Here is a 19,480-nt window from a genome sequence, read left to right as displayed (position 1 = left end):
TACATTTTTTTCTGTGGTGGGTGGCCCTTCCTACCTCATCGCAGAGTGACAGTGGCAGAAGGACCCAGACCTTTAATCCTGTTTCGCAGCAGGTTTAGCAGAGGAGCGGCTGCAGCAGCCTGGAAATGACCATGGAGAAGATCCTGAAGGCAGAGCTGAACACCAACCTTCTGAAAGCACTGGGGAGCTCAGGGGGAGGATGCATCAGCCAAGGCCAAACGTATGAGACAGACAGAGGACGGGTATTTGTGAAAATCAACCACAAACCTCAGGTCAATGCCGGCAGATCTTATGATTGCATAGAGATAGCTTTTTATTTTAAAAGCAGCTGCTTGTTAATACATAATTATTTCGGTTCTGAGTTTTCTTATTAAAGCTGTGTCTATTTTATATGCAGAATTAATGCAGCAGGTTTGGTTAGCGTGAAATGGAGCGTAATGCAATGTGATAACCCTCAACAGCTGGAATGAACTGTAATTCCTGTAAAAAGGAGGCCAAGCACAAAGCTGTTACTGTGGTACTTGGAGTCTGGAAAAGCCCAGAGCTGACTTTGCATTCCTTTTCATGTTGCTGTTGGGAGGATTGATAATGGGAGGGCACAATCAGGGGCCAGTGCTAAAACTCACGTATTATCATCAAAGCTACAGAAATTTCAAACATCCTCGTTGCTTTTGGCATTTCTAAAAGTAAAACTCTTACAGCTTCTCAAGCCAAGCTCTTGACTTTTCTATTATTAAATGAATACTCAATTGCTTTTTCAAACACCACAGTGCATCAGAATTTTGCTTTATCAATATCAAAATCATCCTAAACTGCTGTGAAAAACAGCAGCTTTGCTTCAAAAATGCACAGCACATGCTGAGTATTTGTGCTGTCATATCCATCCAGTGGCCTGTGGGGAAAGGAGAACCAGTTTAAGGGATCAGTGTTACCTCATTTAGTAGTGGCCACATTATCCTCAGAGGTGCTGTTGCATCCAGGTAGTTTGGGGTCTTCATAAGCAGCTGGAAATAAGGGTGAAATGTGACATATCCTACAACCCTGGAATGAATTTAGGAAAACAAAAAAGCAGTTAGTGTTAAGGCCCTTAAATCTTCCTGTGTGGACTGAAGCCTTGCTGCAGCTCTCTCCTTTTATCAAGAGGAATTAACTCCTTGCCACTTTGTCAGAAGTACTCCTTGTAGCCGTCCATAGTTTAGCCCAAGGATATTCTTATTCCTTGACAGGCTAGAAAAATGTTTGAAGGGGAAATGGCAAGTTTGGAAGCGATTCAGAAAACCAATATTGTGAGAGTGCCTCAGCCCATCAAAGTGATTGACCTGCCTGGAGGAGGAGCCATGTTTGCCATGGAGTACCTAAAGATGAAGCACCTCAACAAGTATGTCCGTGCATCTCTTTTTACTATGATCTGGGACACATTTTTTTCAGTGTCTTACAGTCAGCCAGGAAACTTCATGAGCAGAGTTGCTTTATTCTCTCAGAGACAGAGCTTCTCTCTGTTGAGATCTGTGTTTCTCTGTGCACATATTAAAATATATATATGTGTGTGTATGTATCTATATATGTGTGTACACACTCCTTGTCCATATTTTGCTTTTCCTTCATTAGAAATGGCTGTCACTGCTCATTTGTGTGCTGAGATGCTGCTGCACTGAATTTAATCACAGCTGAGTTTGGCTCATCATTCTCTCATGAGATTTTTCACTGGAGTTTGTTTTCCCAGCCCAACAGGTTTCTTTAGCCTTACAGGCTGCTTATGTCTTCGAAACTTCTGCTTCTCTCTGTAGAATCTTCCAGTATGATTTAAGCCATGATTAAGTTAAGATAATATGAATCTGCATTTCACCTGTCAGCCAACCTGAACATGGAAATCAGGAGTCATGTGGTGCTGAAAACAGATTTTCCAGAACACTGCTGTGTTCCAGGCCTCCATATGGGAACGGTGTCATTCCTGTGGTTCTGGCAGCTGATTGTGCAACCCATCTATTTTATTTGGGACAATAATGGCAATTCCACTGCCTCCACAAACTGGTTATTCTAATCTATCCCACTGTTTCTAGAAAGGATTTCCCAATGTCTAACCTTAGTCCTTCTGGTTGCAATTTTAAATCCATCAATTCCCCCCCACCATTCTGGGCATGGAGAAGAAGTTAGTTTCCATCCTTGAAACTCCTGTTAAGATACCTGTGGAAAATTTTCCTGGTTTTTAGTTGTCTGCCTTCAGCATTAGGCAGCCTTGACTCAATCCCTGCCTACGCCTTCTTTTCAGACTTATCCTTTCAGCTGCTGCTCAGCTGATTTGGAAGGGTAAAGCCAAACAGGAGGTCCCATGTTCGGTTCTCTGCTGATAGTGGGGCTGATAAGGAGGAGCACACCATCCTCCTGCTCTTTCTGCTCCTGTTTATACAACCTTGTGTTCTCTTTACCTTCCTTGCAAGAGCATTTAGTGTGTTTGTTGTGTTATCTGTGTCTTCAGAGCTGTTATTAAGTCATTGCACCGTGTTAGGTGCTTGTGAAATTAAGGTTCTATGTTTGCCAAAATTAGCCTTGGTCATATTTAGTTGATGTTTTTTTTTCTGTATAATATTTATTGACTTGTTTCATTTTGGTTTATTTGATCCCACAGATACTCTTCAAAGCTGGGAGAGCAGATAGCAGAACTTCATCTTTATAACCAGAAACTTGGAGAGAAGCTGAGGACTGAAGGAAGCACAATTGGTAAAGCATTGATGTAATGTACTAAACCAAAAACCAAAAAGGAAGCCATTCCTTTGGCTGTGGTGCAGCATTGCTTTCAACTTTCCTAAGTCAATCTGGCAATTTGGGCTCTTCTTCAGTGTCAGTGAAACCTTTCAGCCTCATGCATTCTCTTAAAATGTTCTTGAGCTTACAGAAATCCCATTTTTTGCATGCTATTGGTTTAGATAATTTACTGATTACAGAATACTGTCCCTTACTAAATGCAGAATTAAGCTCCCCTTTAAAGATATTTGGGATGATATTTTTAACTCAAGTAGCAAAATATTCAAAAATTGCTGCTCCTCAAAGTGAATTAAAGCATAAATGAAAAACAAATCAGCTATATAATGAATTATTTTTTTTGAGTTGTTACTATTAAAATCTCAAGTGCCAGCCTGTATCTGTATTGTTCCCATGACTTCAGAGTGGACTGGGTCTGACTCAGTGGTGGACAAATTATCATCCATTATTTTTGAATGAAGGCCAAATTACTGGCAGGTCCCAAATACTGTATGACTCAAACCTAAGCCACATTTAATGGCAACATGTCCAAGTGCCAGAAGAGCAGATTGTGACTCTGTATTTGGGCTCCTTTCCTGAATGTCCAACTCCTTCATCCAAAGCAAACTCACTGACTATGCCTCCAGTTCCACTCAGGATCTTCAAGTCCAAAACATTTCTTTCCAGTTTAGAAAGGGCTGTAACCATGAAATAAGTGTAAATTATTGCTTAAAGTTATTTTTCCTGCCTTAAGTTTGCAAATTTCACCATGTAAAGATCTCAAATCCCCTAATATTTATTTTGTTCTGTAGGAAAAGGAGCTGGTCACTCCGAGGCCCAGTTTGTGGATCAGTTTGGATTCCACACAGCCACTTGCTGTGGTTATATCCCACAGGTATGGTCTGTTCCACAGCTGTGAAAGCCAACAGGCACTTGTAGAGGTCTGTAAACTCCTCATACCTGAGCTTGCTCCATTTGTCTGCAGCTTTCTGACCACAGCTTTGCTTTCCCTGTTCCAGCCCTGTTCCCTGGTACTGGCCTGCAGGCACGGTGGATTGAGTGAGAATTTGGAGTGATGTGGTGGTTCTTTAGCTTGGTGATATTTGAAAAAACCAGTGTCCCTTTCACATACCATATCTTGGTTTTATTAACCCCTGCTATGTGGATCTCTGCACTGCTTTTGGAGAGCCTCATCATGTAAGCTCATGAGACATGGGAAAGGGCTCTTGGAGAGGAACGGACTCTTGGAGACAATTCCACCATTTTCTGGCTCTGCACGTGTCAGGATTTCATTCTGCAACAACTGGATGAACCTCCAGCATCTCAAACTCTTTGCTGTACAGCTTTTCACCAAATTAGAAACATGTTACCTGTGACATTCACATTCTCTAGACAGAGAGACATAATTCTGTCTCTCAGGATTTCTTAGAGAAATGCAGAGCGAAGAAGAGGAAACAATCTTTATCTCTACTTCTTTGTTTTCCTCATGTAGAATGTAGTATAGAGATTGTTTACTTGAAGTAATTGCTTAAATAGATTCTAGTGAAAGTTGTTTAAGTTTAATGACTAATTAGATCTAGCTGTGTGTCGGACTCTCAGCAGACAGTCACGAGTTAGATAAGTAAGTATGCAAGATAGTATAATAGCTCTTTAAATAGTATATTAATGTAATATAGTATAGTTTTAATAAAGCTACCTTTCAGCCTTCTGATCTACAACCAATCATAATTTCTTCCCTGAATCGGGGTTTGCCACATTTTTACTATATTATCCAGTAAAAATGAATGAATACTTCTGCATTTCCAGAAAGATTTGAAAGACGACATTGAACAACTGAAATGATCTCACCAGAAACTCTCCCTCTAAAATAAATTCTAAAAATGAGAGTGAAAGAAAATAGCCAGAACCTCAACTTATATTAAAGAGAGCCCCACCAAAGTGTGGTAGGGAGCAGTGCACCCAAAATAAAACAGCTGATGTTGCTGTGCGTTGGTCACACTGACATTGTCCAGGCCATTGTGTTAGCACTGAGTGTTTTAACTGGATCTCTCTTATTAACACTGAATGAATGTGTGTTAAAATTGTGTGTGACAAACTTGTGATGTATTTTCCAGGAGAATGAGTGGCAGAGTGACTGGCCATCCTTCTTCATCCGTCACCGACTCCAGGCTCAGCTGGATTTGATTGAAAAAGATTATGGAGACAGAGAAGCCAGAGAACTCTGGTCACAGCTAAAAGTATGCACCATTTTAAATCTATTTTCTAGAATTTCAGAAAATGTGTATCAGTGGGATTGTAAAGGTGTTTTATAAGGGATTTGCCCAGGCATCAACATTTATTTCTGAGAATACAGCTAGTAATAATTATAATATGGTTAATCCTAAGAGCTTGGTGTTATGAAGTGTGTGAAATTCTGCTGCCTGGACAGATTTGTGTTTTACCTGGCCCAGGCTGAGGCTGGTTCAGGCCATGTTCCATGCAGCACTCTGGGAACACCAGGGATGTTCCCCCTCTCTTCTGTTTATTGGTCCAGATGCTTACTGCAATTCTTTTTGCCATTGAAACTTTTTAGTTTAAAATAAATTATTTTGTATTTCTCATGACAGCCAACGATATCCATACCTAGAAACAATACATCAGTACCAGGTGTTAGTACTAGACTGTGAATTAAATGCTTTACTGAGCTTGGTCAGGAACAATCCAGAACATTTATCACTGGGTTGTTCTTGTTGCCATCAATGTCCAAACCATTCCACGAGGGCTGAACACAAGCAGCATTTGGCCAGCTTAGGCTCTAACATGCTATAGTACTTTTATTTATTATTTTCTTCAAAACTCTTTAATTGTTACATATCTGTTTATGCTTTTTCAGCCAAAGATTCCTGAGATGTTCTGTGATGTAGAAATTGTTCCTGCTCTCCTGCACGGGGACCTGTGGGCAGGGAATGTGGCTGAGGACGACTCTGGGCCAATTATATTTGACCCTGCCTGCTTCTATGGCCATTCAGAATTTGAGCTGGCCATTGCTGGAATGTTTGGGGGGTTCAGCAGCTCTTTTTTCTCTGCCTATCACAGTAAAATACCCAAAGCTCCAGGATTTGAGAAACGGAACAAGTTGTATCAGCTCTTTAATTACATCAACCACTGGAACCACTTTGGGACTGGGTACAGGGGCTCTACCCTAAACATGATGAAGAAACTTCTGAAGTAACCAGGTACATTTGAGAAATTCTGACACAGTCCCTTAGGAATGAGCAGTCCCTCCTCACCCCGAGTACCACAAACTCAGAATTGATGGTAGAACACCTGATATGGGGAAGGTTTAATGCAGTTTGAGCCTCACTAATTAAAGCAATTGTGTAATCTTTAACTTGTGCACTAGTTTCCCTGCACAGATTCCTCCTTGCTGAAGGAAAGGGCTGCACTGTTTGTCAAGGCACCTGGAAAGCAGCAGGACAGTCAGCCTGCCCTTGCTCTCTCACCTCATAGCTGCTGTGCTCCCACAGTTGTTCCACGGCAGCATCTTCCCAGTCCTGCTGCTGCTCCAGCAGCAGTTTGTTATGGAGAGCTGTGGCCGTGGGACAGTGGTGCTGGAAGCAAGTTCTTGTGTCTGACCTTGTTTGTTCTGCTTTAGCTTTCTGTCTGCTCCCTTGTTTGTTCTGCTTTAGCTTTCTGTCTTTCCCCATTAATATTTCCATGGTCTTCTGTTTCCCTTTCCTTTCCTTTTGCCTGTCAAATGTCCTAATCCAAAATTTCAGTCAGATTCTGTGAATCTGAAAACATTCTCTTTTTAATTTAATGAGCAGTCAAGACCCTTTGGTTGCATTTGGCAAACACATGTAATTAATAATATTTCTAATATTTATTTTAATTTAATGTAATTTACATTCATTTTTCCTTGCTAGAACTGAAATTCCAATGGTATTTTCTGGAAGGATGTCTAGCTCCTTGGTAATTAACTGTACAGTCAGAAGTAGGTTATTACCATTCAAAGCTGATAAAGCATTTCATTGTTTTGGTGTGATATTTCACTGTGTTGTACTACAATAGTAACATATGTAAATAATTTTGTAAAAAGACAGTACAATGTGGGAGGAAGGCTCCATGGCTGGGTGAGAAGAAGCACTTGTGGCTGCTGGGTTGGTTGGTTCTTGACATATTTTCAATTTTAGAAAATGAGTGCAGTGGGCAAAGCTGGTCTGTTGTGCCACCACTGGGTTATGGAAGGAACAGTGTCAAATCTGATGGACTTGTAAGGGGTTTTATTACTCCTTACTGCTTTATTTTTACAGAAAACACAGGCAGTGGGAATTTGGGGAGAAAAGTGTTCAGCAAAGACACTGGTGCACAATCTAAGCTAGGGTACATTAGTGATTCTGGGGGGGTTAAATGGAAGTGGAAAGGAGAGTAAAAGTATATGAATTAGAAGTTTTGGGTAAGAATCACCTGAATATTCAGACTTCAGATGGTTGGCATGACTAATACTAAAATATTATAAGTAAAATTGCTCAGATATATTTAGACTTTTCTCAATTTTAAATGGTTGTGCTATAAAAGATTTAACTAAGTTTAAAATTTGATGTTGTAATTGGTTTAAAACAATGCATTTAGCTCTCTGTAAATATGATACAAATAGTGAAAAATTTTTGCTTCCATTGAATCAGGGGAATCTGTCATGTTTGGTTATAAAACTTAACAAAAGTAAGAGTGGAAAAGTGGAACAATAGGGTTGGAACACAGTTGGGATTGTAGCTGATGGCTGGAAGATCTAGGTGTGAGCAAAGTGCATGTGCACTGGTGTTTATGATGGGAACAAACCCACCTGTATCACACTGGGAAGTACTTGTGAACTCAAACTTCTCAAATAAAACACTTGCCTTGCAGAAACCCAGCGTTCGGTGTACGTGTGTTTTGTGGCTGTGGTTTGATGGAATGAATTTGAGCCTGAAGATAAAATATTTGGGTGTGGATGGAGCTGCTGGATAGCAGGAAAGAGCATCTCACCTGTTGTGACATCCTGGCTGGGCTGAAGTGCCTCCTTGGATTTCCTGAGGATCAGTGGAGCGGTAGTTGCAGCTTTCAGGGCTGGAATGTTGTTTCCAGAGCTGTGTGAGGTTTGGCTGATGTATTGTGGTATTAACCATGCAATGCAGTGTTTTGGTGTGGTCTGGGAAAGGAATGGAGGTCATGGATAATGGCACCATCCACCTGTCTCCCCCACACCTTGTGTGCTTGTCCCTGTCCTTGTCTTTTCCCCTGGGGTCCTCATCCCTGTTACCTGAGGGTCCCTATCTCCATCCTCACCCAGTGCTTGGGTGCCCATGCCTGTTTTCCCATCCCTGTCCCATCCCCAGACCCCATAGTTGGCTGTCCCCAGGATGGATGTCCCCATCTCCAGCCTAAATGTTCCCATCCCTGATGGGTGTCCCTGGGGCTGTGTCCCCATCAGCTGTGGATGTCCCTGTCCCTGGTGAGTGTCCCCATCCCTAGTAGGTCTTCTTGTTTCCATTGGGTGTTCCTCGGCTGGATGTCCCCGTCCTCAGTGGGTGTTCCTGCCCCCACGGTGGGTATCCCCAGGGTGGGTTTCACCATCCCTGGTGGGTGTCCCCGAGCTGGATGTCCCCAGCCCCAGTAGGTATTCCTGTCTTTGGTGGGTGTCCCCAGGGTGAGTGTCTCCATCCCTGGGGGGTATTCCCAAACTGGATGTTCCCATCCCTGGTGTGTGTGTCCAGGGTGAGTGTCACCATCCCTGGGGGGTATTCCCAAACTGGATGTTCCCATCCCTGGTGTGTGTACCCAGGGTGGGTTTCACCATCCCTGGTGGGTGTCCCATCCCTGGTGCGTGTCCCCAGGGTGGGTTTCACCATCCCTGGTGGGTGTCCCATCCCTGGTGGGTGTCCCATCCCTGGTGCGTGTCCCCAGGGTGGGTTTCACCATCCCTGGTGGGTGTCCCCAGGGATTCCTGTTCCTCCTCATCTCCCGCCCACCCCGCGGAGGGGCCGGGCCCGCGCTCGGAGGCGGCGGCGCCGCCGCGCCTTTTGTCCCTCCTGGCGGCCCGTAGCTGGGCGGCGGCGGGGCGGGCCCGGCCCGGGGCGGCAGCGGCGCTTGTCCCGCGTGGATCCCCGTGCCCGGTCACCGCCTGTCCCCGGTTACCGCTGTGCCCCGTCACCGCCTGTCCCCGGTTACCGCTGTGCCCCGTCACCGCTGTGCCCGGTCACTGCCTGTGCCCCGTCACCGCGTGTCCCGGTGGTCGCACCGCGCCGGGCCGGGCCGGAGGGGCGAGTGCGGCGGCTCCGGTGCCGAGGCCGGTAGGGCCGGGCGGGGCGGCGGGAGGGGCCGGGCGGGGTGTGCGGGACGGGCCCTGCCCTGCTCTGCCCTGAGGGACGGTGCAACTGACCCTTCCTTCTGTCGCTGGCAGCGCCCGGCCCGCCGGGATGGACGGGGAGCGGCGGGAGCCCGAGGAGGGCGAGGAGCGGGAGCCGGAGGCCATCAGCGACAGGAACATCCTGGACAGCTTCTCCGAGAGCCGGGAGGTGGCCGAGCTCATCGGGAACCTGCGGGGAGTGTTCGCGGAGCTGGTGACCCGGGAGATGGCCGTGGAACGCTTCATAGGTGAGCACGGCAGCCAGAGGGAGTGATCCTGCATGACACAAACATTTCATTATGTGGTATTGGTTTTATTATTGCTGATTCCCAAAAAGGGACCAAACCGCTAGTTTTGGGGTCAGTGATAATGCTGGGATTTAGATGTGGTTTTTTGCTCCTTCTGTTTTCCATATAGATATTCTTTTATTACCTGGTATTTAACTGCTGTAAATGAAAACTTAACTCTTAGAAATTGTAATTCTGACTCATGCTGGGCCTTCGCTTTCCTGTTCAAATTCAGGCCATAATTTAGTTAAGAGTTTGTATGTCTGTCAAACGACACAACTCTGTTACTCATCATAACACACCCATTTGGTGCCTTAAAGTGTCAATTTTCTATTTACCTTTTCATTTCATGGGGAAATGTGAAGAGTGACTGAATCCATACAGATCGTGTATGTTTTTCCAATTTTAAGTAACTTGGTGTGACTTTTGTGCCACCAAAGGAAAGCTGTCCTGCCCCTGGCCTCAGCTGAATGTGGAAAGGCCATAGTGAGGTACATGGAGCAGTGTCCTGGGTGGCCAGCCTGTTTCAAGGCACATCTGTGTGTCGGGTCAATATTCTGATGAGGGGATTTGCAGAACTTCATTCAGTGCTTCATGTATTTGCAAACTGAATTTAGCAGACTGGCATTTTGCAAGTATTTTTGTGAAGGATGGCGAAATTGCAAAACCCACAGCCGAAATATTGACCCAGCAGCTTTGTTTTTGACAAGAAGTAATGAGGTGAGCAAACAATAAAGCAGAACCCCCCAAATTTGGAGATCTGACCCTGCAGAAGTGTCTCAGTAGCATTATTGTGCTTGGCTGAACTGTTCCATCTAAAGGATGGACATGCAACTGCTGAGACAGAAATCCCAGGAACTCTCATTGCTGAGGTTGTTCAGCATCACAGAGGTAATGTCAGATTGAGTGGGACAGGAAAAACCATTGCTGGAAAAATCACCTTGCTGTGCCTCTCTGTCACATCATATGGAGTGTTTCGTTGCATTTAAATTCTATTTATGAGGCTTTCTGCCTGTGTATCATTGCCCAGTAAAAACAGGCTCAATATACTTAAAAAGGTGTTATGTATGGGGTTCAGTATTGGGTTGTAATATTTAGTGTGCTCAGGTGTCATTGATCCTTCTTGGACAAAATATCCCAAATCTGCCAAGAGGTTCAGTGTGTGGGGTAGAACACTGACTTAGGGAATACCATTTATCTGGGAGCAGGGAATGCAGTGATCATTGTTCCAGCGGATTTTAATGAAAGTTTTCAAAGCTTTCAGAAAAACTCCCGGTGCTCATTTTGTGATGAACCATTAGAAGCAGAAGTTTGAGAAACAGTTTGATCTGCAACTACAATTTTGTAGCAAAATATAGGAAGATCTCTTTAGAAATAATAGTTTTAGAACATCTGGTTTAGGTGTATTCTCCTCAGCTTTTATATTTGGAGTTTTATTTTATATTTGCCAGACTGTGATCTGGGAAAAGAATTTGCTCCTCAATTCCACTTCTGCTGGAAAGCTTGGTGCTGGAATTTGTGTTCACTAGTTCTGCTGTTTGTATGCAGCTTAAGGCATCATTCATTCAGGTGGCAAGTCAGGGGTGATTAGGAACTCAGGTTTCCCTCTGGATGGTGTCCTGGTGTCCCAGTGGAATTGCACAAGGATGCTGTGGGATGGGCTGGTGTCTGAAAGTGGGTGTGCAGTGTCATCCACTGGTCAACTGCAGCACTGTTGGCTTTGAGTCTTCAGTGTAGGGGTTGATGTGACAAGCAGAGGAAAAGGACAGAGGGCAAAGGTGTTGGTGAGAGAAACAAATACAGAAAATGGGAGGTTAAAGGGGTTTTGGTTTTCTAATTCAAAAGCTGTTTTCTGACCAAATAGCTAAAATGAGCTGGGCAATCTCCAGTGCCACACTGGATCAGTTAATGATCTTGGGAATCCAGCTTTCATTTCTGTAGGTGCATTTTGTTGATTCTGGGCTTAAACTGAAAAGCTTTTGTGTCTGAAAGCTTTGGAAAGTTGTTCTTATTCTTTTTTTCAATACTCAATTTCAATTTCTTCCTTCTTGAGTCACTATCCAAAAGGAAGAGACTGTGCTTCTGGCAGCAAAATAGAGTAAGTGATGTGAACAGTTTTGAGGAGCAGAGTGGTAAGAGCTGCAGTTTGTTTGTTGAGGTTAAAGTTTGTTAAGGATTCTTTGTTCTTTGCTGAACAATTCCCTATGTTCTTTTTCAAAATAAGAAACTAGCTCGGAGGATTGTGAGGAGCACCCTCATTGCAAAGTGTTACTTGTGGGAGGTTTGTCCCAGGAAATTGGAGAGACTCCTGGCAGTGGGCTGATGGCTCAGTGTGAGGGGGACAGACTGTGCTTGGAGTGTTACTTGGAGTTATAAACTGCTCTGTGTTGGAAGGGATCTTAAAGATCATCTCATGCCACCCTCCCTGCCATGAGCAGGGACTCCTTCCACTATCCCAGGTTGGTCCAAGCTCCATCCACTCTATGGTTTTCTAACTTTGTGACCTTGCTTACAGGTGGTGACAGCTCAGGGATGCAGAGATCTTAAGCTAAAACTGTTCAGAATGAGAGAGTATCTCACCGTTAGGGCTCTGGAAGAACCTTGGAGTAGTTTATCACAGATATCTTTTCATTTTCAGGTATAATGGACAGGTACCAGGAACAGCCTCACCTTTTGGATCACCACTTAGGTAGGAATGTCAGCCTTAAATAATTTTTGTATCTATACTTAAACATCTGTTACTCTGGAAGATCTGGGTTTGCATTGCAAGACTGCTGTGTCTTGCATTTACTTGCAGGTACTTCCATTTTATAATTGTTGTCTCCCTCTGTTCTATCAGAAGTACAAGAAACTCTGTGGCCTGCATGTAGTCTCACTGTTTTTTCTCTCCTTTCACTAGAGGGGATGATGAATTCCTTGTTGGAGATAGTATGGGACAGTGGATCTCCTCCCTCACTAGTTCACCTGGCTTTTAAATTTCTCTACATCATTACAAAGGTAAAGAAATCCTAATGTTCTTTAACTGAAATTTGTAAGTTATGAATATTTTCTTTGTTATTTTCAAAAATAAAAGAAATAAGTGTCTAGTATGATTGAATATTTTAAAGTGTACTGTGAAAGATAGTTCTCTTGTTTCCCATTTTCATGATAGTTTATGTTATTTAATGATCCAGATAACTAAAAATCCTGGTCTAAATGCAAAAGAAATTGCAGACATGAAGATGCTGAGTGATAAAACATGAGTTATAACATTGAAAAGTAAAGTGATGAGCAGTTAGATGAATGTGGAATTTACATTTGAGCACAGGAAAATATTTTTGGGCTGTAAGGGCTGAGCCCTGGATAGGTGGCTCAGAGAGGAGGCAGGGTCTCCATCCTTGGGATACTGGACACCCATGGATGTGGTCCTGGGCACCCTGGGGTGCTGGGGTGACTCTGCTTTACCAGGAGAGTTGGGCTAGACAATCTCCAGATGTCCCTTGTTTTAAAGTTCATTATCATGTCATGAATTCTTAATAACTTTGTAAAAACACAAATACCACAAGGTGTTGTAAATGCAGGCAAACCCGATGGGAAGAAATGATGATGTCTGACTCAATTCAGAAGGCTGAATGATTTCTTTATTATAACTATGCTAAAATACATTAATATACTATATAAAGGAAGAAACTAAAACTACATACTACTTTTTCTAACTCTTAACACAACTCATGACCCTCTCTGGAAAATCCAGCTCCAGGTGGGTTGGATTGGCCATCAGGCACAAACAATCCTCACCAGAATCCAACCCAGCAATCACCCCAGGTAAACAATTCTCCAAACACATTCCACATGGGTAAAACAAGCAGCAGAAGTAGAAATTGTTTTCTCTTTCATTTCTCTCTGTGCACCCTTATGAAAAATCCTGAGAGAGGGAGAAATGTGCTGCCAGAACAAGGTATTTAAGACTTTGGTTGCATACTTTCCTTATGACATGAGGATCCTAATCAAGAAATTCCTCCAAGGGTCTTTCCTTTCCCCTCAGTACGTGCTGGTGCTGGATGGGTTCTGAATTCTGAAACTTTCTGCTTTAGGTGAGAGGGTACAAACGTTTCCTGCCACGTTTCCCTCATGAAGTTCGGGACCTGCAGCCTGTTTTGGATATGCTTGCAAAGCAGAACCCAAGAGACCCTGAGGTGAGCACTTGTTCAAGTTTTTTGTCTCCAGTGGGAAAAGCTGAAGGAAAAAATCTGTGAAAGAGTATATAAAGCAGTGACAGACCCCTGGTTTTGGTGTGAAAACCATCATCTTGTCACAGGAGAAATACCCTCCCCAAGGAGAGGTCTTGGTTTTCTTTCTTGGGATTTGTTTCAAGGATTTAGGAGTGGTGCAAGTAGAATCTTTAAGCACTCATGTAAGAAACACATTGATTGCAACAAGAGTGAGAAGAAGGGCAGTGAAAGGCACTGAACCTCTAAAAGGAGTAACTGAAAAATACTCCAGTCTGATTCCAGGATACTGTAGTTTATATTGTTATATTTTTAAATAAGGAAAATGAAGAACTCCAGATATCTTCTTAAGATAGATGAATTTTAAGAGAGATCATTATCAATTATAAGTAACAAAAATAACTGATTTGAAGACTATAATTTTATTGCTGCTCTAAATTAAATCTCTTTAAAAATAAACATAAATTCTGGCACTTTGCTGCTTTAGATCTTGAAAAACTTCTTTCTTCAGAAGTTGTTGCAGTAAACTCATGAAAGCAACACATAAGAAATTAAGGAGAAAACCAGAATTCTGTTCTATTTGTGAGTGGAGGCACAGATAGGCCAAGGGAAGGGAAAACCAGGAAAATTGGAAGGTGCAGTTTTCCTTAGGAAAGGAAACAAGATTGTCTAGATTTCTGATGGGGGGAAGGGTCCATTAATTTTGTTACAGTTTTGTTGTTTGGGGTGCTTGTAGTTGTGTGTCCTCTGGAGTTTCAGGGCACTCACATTGGGAATTTTGTCTTACTCATCTTTGAAAGTTCCTTGGAGCCAGGGGGTAGTTTGTGCTCTTTATATTGTAGAAAATAAAGTAAAAAACCTTTGTTTTACCATTCCTTTCCAGACTTGGGAAACTCGCTACATGCTCTTGTTGTGGCTGTCCATGATCTGCCTGATCCCTTTTGATCTGGCCCGTTTTGATGGAAACCTCACTTCCCTGGAAGGGCAGGCACGGCAGCCAACCATGGATCGCATCCTGGACCTAGCCAAGGTGAGGGAAACACATCCTGTGGTGCTTTCAGACCTGGGACATTTGGTTCAATCATTCAGGATGTGATAAATATTAATATATTCTGTATATTCCTCAGTGACGTTCTTTTCTGTATTTTTGTGTCTAATCTGTAAAGAGTTTTTTCGTACTTCTGGATCTTCAGTCTGTTGTTTGCTGCTTTAAAGTCAGGTGAGACTGGAATTTGTTTCCCCTGATTTAATAAACTGTTTTTATCTGAGGTGAGCCCCTGACTTTGAATATATTAGAGGCTTTCAGCACATGAAAGTGCCAGAAAGCTTCTCTGAAAAGCAAATCTGAGGATTTCTAGAGAAAATAAGTGTTTGATCAGAGTGAGCAACTTTGGAAGCTGTGACTGTGTGAAGATTTTTAAAGAAACAGATGAAGTTCCAGTGGGTGTCAGCTTTGACACTTGCAGCACTAAGGACAATGTGTCTGTGAATTAAGTCTTCAGCAAATGAACCTTCAGTAATAAACCTGCTTTGAAAGGCACACAAAAAGACTGCCTCAGATACAGTTTGTTAAATGGGAAAATGAACTTTTTACTATCTTTAAGCTCAGTTTATAACCATAATAATGACATAATGTGTGTAATCATCATAATATTTGTCATGTAATTATTCAGTAGTCTCTTATGTACAGGGCTGTTACACAGTTTGTTTTCTATCTCCATCTATGAATTCTTTTTGCAGTCAGTTTTCTTTTCCCTTTAGTGTTACCTGGTTGTCAGTGACAAGGCTCGGGATGCAGCTGCTGTGTTGGTGTCCAAGTAAGTCTCTTTTGTGCATCTTGGCAAAAAGGCTCCCATTCCTCCTGCAGTTTTTTAATCTGACATGACAGTGTTGGGAGGGCTGGAAGTTGCCAGCTGTCTGTGAGCTATTGCTGTTGCTTGAATTGGATGCAGCAGTGTTTGTTGGGAATACTGCTTCCTCTGCACATGAAAACAAATTACAAAGACCATAAGCAGGGATAGTACACACATGTCTCTTGTTTCAGTATCTATTCCAGTCCACATTTCGGGATATTCTAGTGGATTATTCTGCTCAGGTTGGAATTGATTTGGGGTTTTTTTTCCCTTTTTAAAGCAGCAAAAGCCCCAGCTCTGCTCTGCAGCCTGTGCTCAGCAGAGGGCGCTGATTAATTTTAATTAGAGTATATGTGCAGAACAAATTTGGGGACAGAATACATGAAGCTGGTTCTAGTACCAGGTGTGCAAGGCTGTGATGGTGCTGTATAGTGGCCTTAAAGTTATTTAGTTTATTATGAAAACACCATTTTCAAAACAGCCTGGTGATTAAAACGCTTCACCAGAAATTAGAAGGCTGGCTCCAAGGCTTTTCCCTGTTCTCACATCCCCAAAGCCAGTTCTGAGCATAATCATTCTGACATGAGGTTTCTGTGCCATTTCCCTGGAGCTGGACTGTTATTTGGGTGGGCAGGAGCACAATGGTGCTGGGACAGATGGAGAGGTAAGATACAGGAGTCTGACTCTGTAGCACGCTCTGGGAAAGCTCCTGGGGAGAAAGAGAAAGTCTGGGCTCTACTTCGTGCTCCAAGGAGTTGATGAATTTCAAGTGAAGTTTAGAAACATCAGGATTCAAGACCTCCTGTTTTCCAAAATGAGCTGCTTCTCACAGGGCAAAGGAGCTGGAGTATGTTTCATGAATTCTCCTTTCTGCCTGCTCAGTGAGTGGTTCCAGTAGGAGGAGATGGGGCTGATCCTTATCCTGGTCTTAGTCTGGAGGTTAGGACACTCCTTTGGGAAAGAAAGATTTAAACTCCTTGGGGCTGAGGAAGGGTCTGGGAACCAGCTCAGCCACTTCACAGGTCACTTCTCTCACATGTGCCCTTGGGCCAAAGGCAGCTTCATCCTCCAGCCCAAAACAACCCTCCTGCAGCTCACCCCAAATCCTCATTGTTCTGCTGCTGAGCAGCAGAGGGACTGCCTGGGAAGCCAGTCCATCCCAGCAGCTCACTGCTGAGGTGTTCTCTGTATTTCATGTACTTAATACCCCATCAGTCAGCTCTTGGGGCTGTTCCCCAGTTATCTGTAGGTGTAAGAAGGATCCAGGTCCTGGCTCTGGGGCACATCCTCTTTGAATTCCTTGAGTTGTGCTGGGTGAGCTTCCCCATGTGCCTTTTTACCACTGGCTGAGTTGAGAACAAGTGTAGTCTGAATTGCTGCTGCAGCAGGACCTGGTTTGTAGGAGCCAGGACACTGAAGTGATGCCCTGACTGCAGCTTGGCTGCTCAGGGGAGGGCTGAGAGTAGGTTTATGATAGTTTATCCATGAAAAACACCTTTTCCCTTTTCTAAGATGGCTAAAAATACATCTTTTAACCCATCTTGTGTGTTAAATAACAGGTGCTTGACCTTTTCAAATATTCAAATATCTGAAACCCCAAATGTAACCCTGCTGGTTGCTTCTTCTGGGCCTGACTGGTGACAGTGCAAAAGAGATCCAGTGCTCATTTCCACTGATTTTCAGATTTGCAGAATGGCTGTTTTTGGTGAGAGAGGAAGAATCCACCTATTTGTGTCAGCTTTTCACTAATTCTAATATAAATAATTTATTAAAAGCTTTGGAAATTTTGTTGCTTTAGAGTTAAGAAATTTCTAGAACCTGTGTTTTTAGCTGGGTTAAAGTGAAAACAAAATTCCAGGTCAGAGCCTTGCTTAGAAACAGATGGGCTAAATGTAGGATGGTTTGGAGTGTTCCCACCCTCAGAGATTTGGGGAAAGACACGCTGAAGAATTGTTGCCAGGAGCTACAACCAGTTTGGATAGGAGGAAAAGTAATTTTTCATTTGGTGTCAATGGCTGCAATGTTTTCTTTTTTTTCCTGTGACAGGTTTATTGTTCGCCCTGATGTCAGGCAAAGCAGGATGGCAGATTTCCTGGACTGGGTGCTCTCCATGCTGTCCAAATCCTCCTCCCAGACCATGGAGGGCACTGTCATTGTGAATGGCATGCTCCAGGCCCTGGTAAATACTGGTTTTCCCTTAAAATATAGACAGTTGGGTTTATGGCCATCCTATACTGCTGCAGGAGGCCCTTGACAGCAAATGCAGAGGGGGTCCTGGCAATGAAAAAAGGAGAATTTCCTCCACAGCAATTTAGAGAATATAACTTCCCATGCATGTGTATTTTCTTTTTTTGTCATCCCCAAATGAAAGTAAAATTGCCAGTATAGATATTTATAAATAACTCTCAAAGTAGCAGTCATTTCAGTAAGTTTGGGTTTGTTTGCTAATCTGAATGAATTTTTTGTTGAATGTCCTTTCCTTGTGAATTGATAATGGTGTGTGACTCAAAAGAGCTGAATTCTTAGTTTGGGTTTTAAAATTGACACACTGTGCGTGGGGAAAAAATCTGAACTGCTGTTCCAGGGCACTGCTCCTCTTGTACATCCTAAGAAGGGCTATTGATAAAAGATTTGTTGTAGTTTTACACCCTTAAAAGTGATGGGGTATGTTTTGAAATCCTCGGGTAACACGTCTGGTGATTGTGCCAGTTTTGATGTCCAAATATATTTGGGCAGAATGGATTTTGTGGGGGGAGGAATTGTTGTTCCTTCTTGCTTTGGTTGTTGACCAAGGCAGTGCAGGTGAGACAGATCATGAGCCCTTGTGCAGTATTTGCAGTTGCACAGGTTTGAGGATTTGCTGGTGTTTGTACAAGTTTTGATAATTTGCATTAATTTGCCACTCTTAACCAGTCACTAAGAGGACTTGTGTGCAGTGTGGTACTAAACATCAAAGCAAAAGTCTGGAGCAAGTGTGTGGGTTTTTTTTTTTTTTTTAGTTGTTTCTTTTTCCTCTTGAGCTCTTCCAAATCAGAAGGGAGAAGAAATGATCTATATTTAGAATAACTGAGGACCTGCTACTTAAGCAGGAGGAAGCGTTATTTGTGTGCACTGCAGCGTTTCAAAAGACAGAATGATGTTTCATCATTTTATTGTCAGATCTGGAAAGGGAGACTGAGTGTTTGCCATTCCCGGGGCATGATGAGACCTGCAGGATGTATAATGCATTAGTGTTTTGTCATAATTCCTTTGAGTTTGGCTTTGGCTCCATCCACCTGTTCATTAGTGCGCACTAAGCGAAACAGGTGAATACTCAACAAGTAGAATCGAAACCAGAATGTGATACAATAGACCTGGGAGCAGAGCCTGCTGCTTTGCTTTTCTGGGATTTTTTTTTTCCCCCCTCTCCACAGCTCATAACTCCTGTTCCAGTTGGTAGATATGAGCAGATTTGTAAAGCTTTTTCTTGCATTTAGTTTTCAATTTCTCCTTTCAGTCACTACAATGAATTTTATCATTAGGGAGTAAAGGTTTTCAGACTGGTATATGCATACGTGTAGGTGCTCAAGGAGAGCAGGAAATATTTATTTCAAGAGTTGAATGTTATAAATGTCATGTTTAAATATAGTTACATATATTCTTAATATTTTAATATTAAGAACTTTGTCTCACACTTGTAGCAGTGCTATGTTGTCAAAAATATTGGCTGAAAATAAGTGTTCAAAATAAGTAAACACTTCAGCATGCAAGTCTAACTTCATATAGTATATAATGTTTATATATTTTGTTTGTTCTATAAATAAATACAAGATATTTTGACATAACAAATAATCACTAAATTTGTAAAGCCGAGTACGTCTCTCTGAGGGGCAACTAAAAGTTGTGGCAACAAGCTTTAGAATTCTTTGCCCTTGGATTCCTCCAGCCCTTTGTTACTTTAAGAGTCAAACTGCAGCTGCTTGGCCGTGTCTCTGAACAAACAGGAGGAAAAAGATCATTTTTCAGTTTCTGGTCAGTACAGCAAGGTGG

At 42.8% G+C, this 19,480-nt stretch overlaps 2 protein-coding genes across 2 annotated transcripts in view; both read left to right on the top strand.

The window, feature by feature from the left end:
- Positions 1 to 15: 15 nt before the first annotated feature.
- On the top strand, positions 16 to 7,630 carry FN3K (fructosamine 3 kinase). The gene is made up of 6 exons (XM_030287420.4): positions 16 to 272; positions 1,227 to 1,378; positions 2,627 to 2,718; positions 3,552 to 3,634; positions 4,854 to 4,976; positions 5,612 to 7,630. Exons 1-6 carry the CDS (start codon positions 126 to 128, stop codon positions 5,948 to 5,950), a joined length of 936 nt encoding a protein of 311 aa, XP_030143280.4. The 5' UTR covers positions 16 to 125; the 3' UTR covers positions 5,951 to 7,630.
- A 1,270-nt stretch (positions 7,631 to 8,900) lies between these two features.
- TBCD (tubulin folding cofactor D) overlaps positions 8,901 to 19,480 on the top strand; it is a 109,901-nt gene continuing 99,321 nt past the window's right edge. The window contains exons 1-8 of the mRNA XM_032751706.3: positions 8,901 to 9,047; positions 9,158 to 9,351; positions 12,029 to 12,079; positions 12,290 to 12,387; positions 13,464 to 13,565; positions 14,482 to 14,628; positions 15,360 to 15,415; positions 17,498 to 17,630. Coding sequence (XP_032607597.2) covers positions 9,174 to 9,351; positions 12,029 to 12,079; positions 12,290 to 12,387; positions 13,464 to 13,565; positions 14,482 to 14,628; positions 15,360 to 15,415; positions 17,498 to 17,630 — 765 coding nt within the window. The 5' untranslated portion in view covers positions 8,901 to 9,047; positions 9,158 to 9,173. The remainder of the gene's footprint in view (positions 9,048 to 9,157; positions 9,352 to 12,028; positions 12,080 to 12,289; positions 12,388 to 13,463; positions 13,566 to 14,481; positions 14,629 to 15,359; positions 15,416 to 17,497; positions 17,631 to 19,480) is intronic.

The sequence above is a fragment of the Taeniopygia guttata genome, chromosome 18, assembly GCF_048771995.1.
Source record: "Taeniopygia guttata chromosome 18, bTaeGut7.mat, whole genome shotgun sequence".
NCBI lineage: Eukaryota > Metazoa > Chordata > Aves > Passeriformes > Estrildidae > Taeniopygia > Taeniopygia guttata.
Note: the sequence above shows the minus strand (reverse complement) of the source record. Positions and strands in the feature narration are given on the sequence as shown.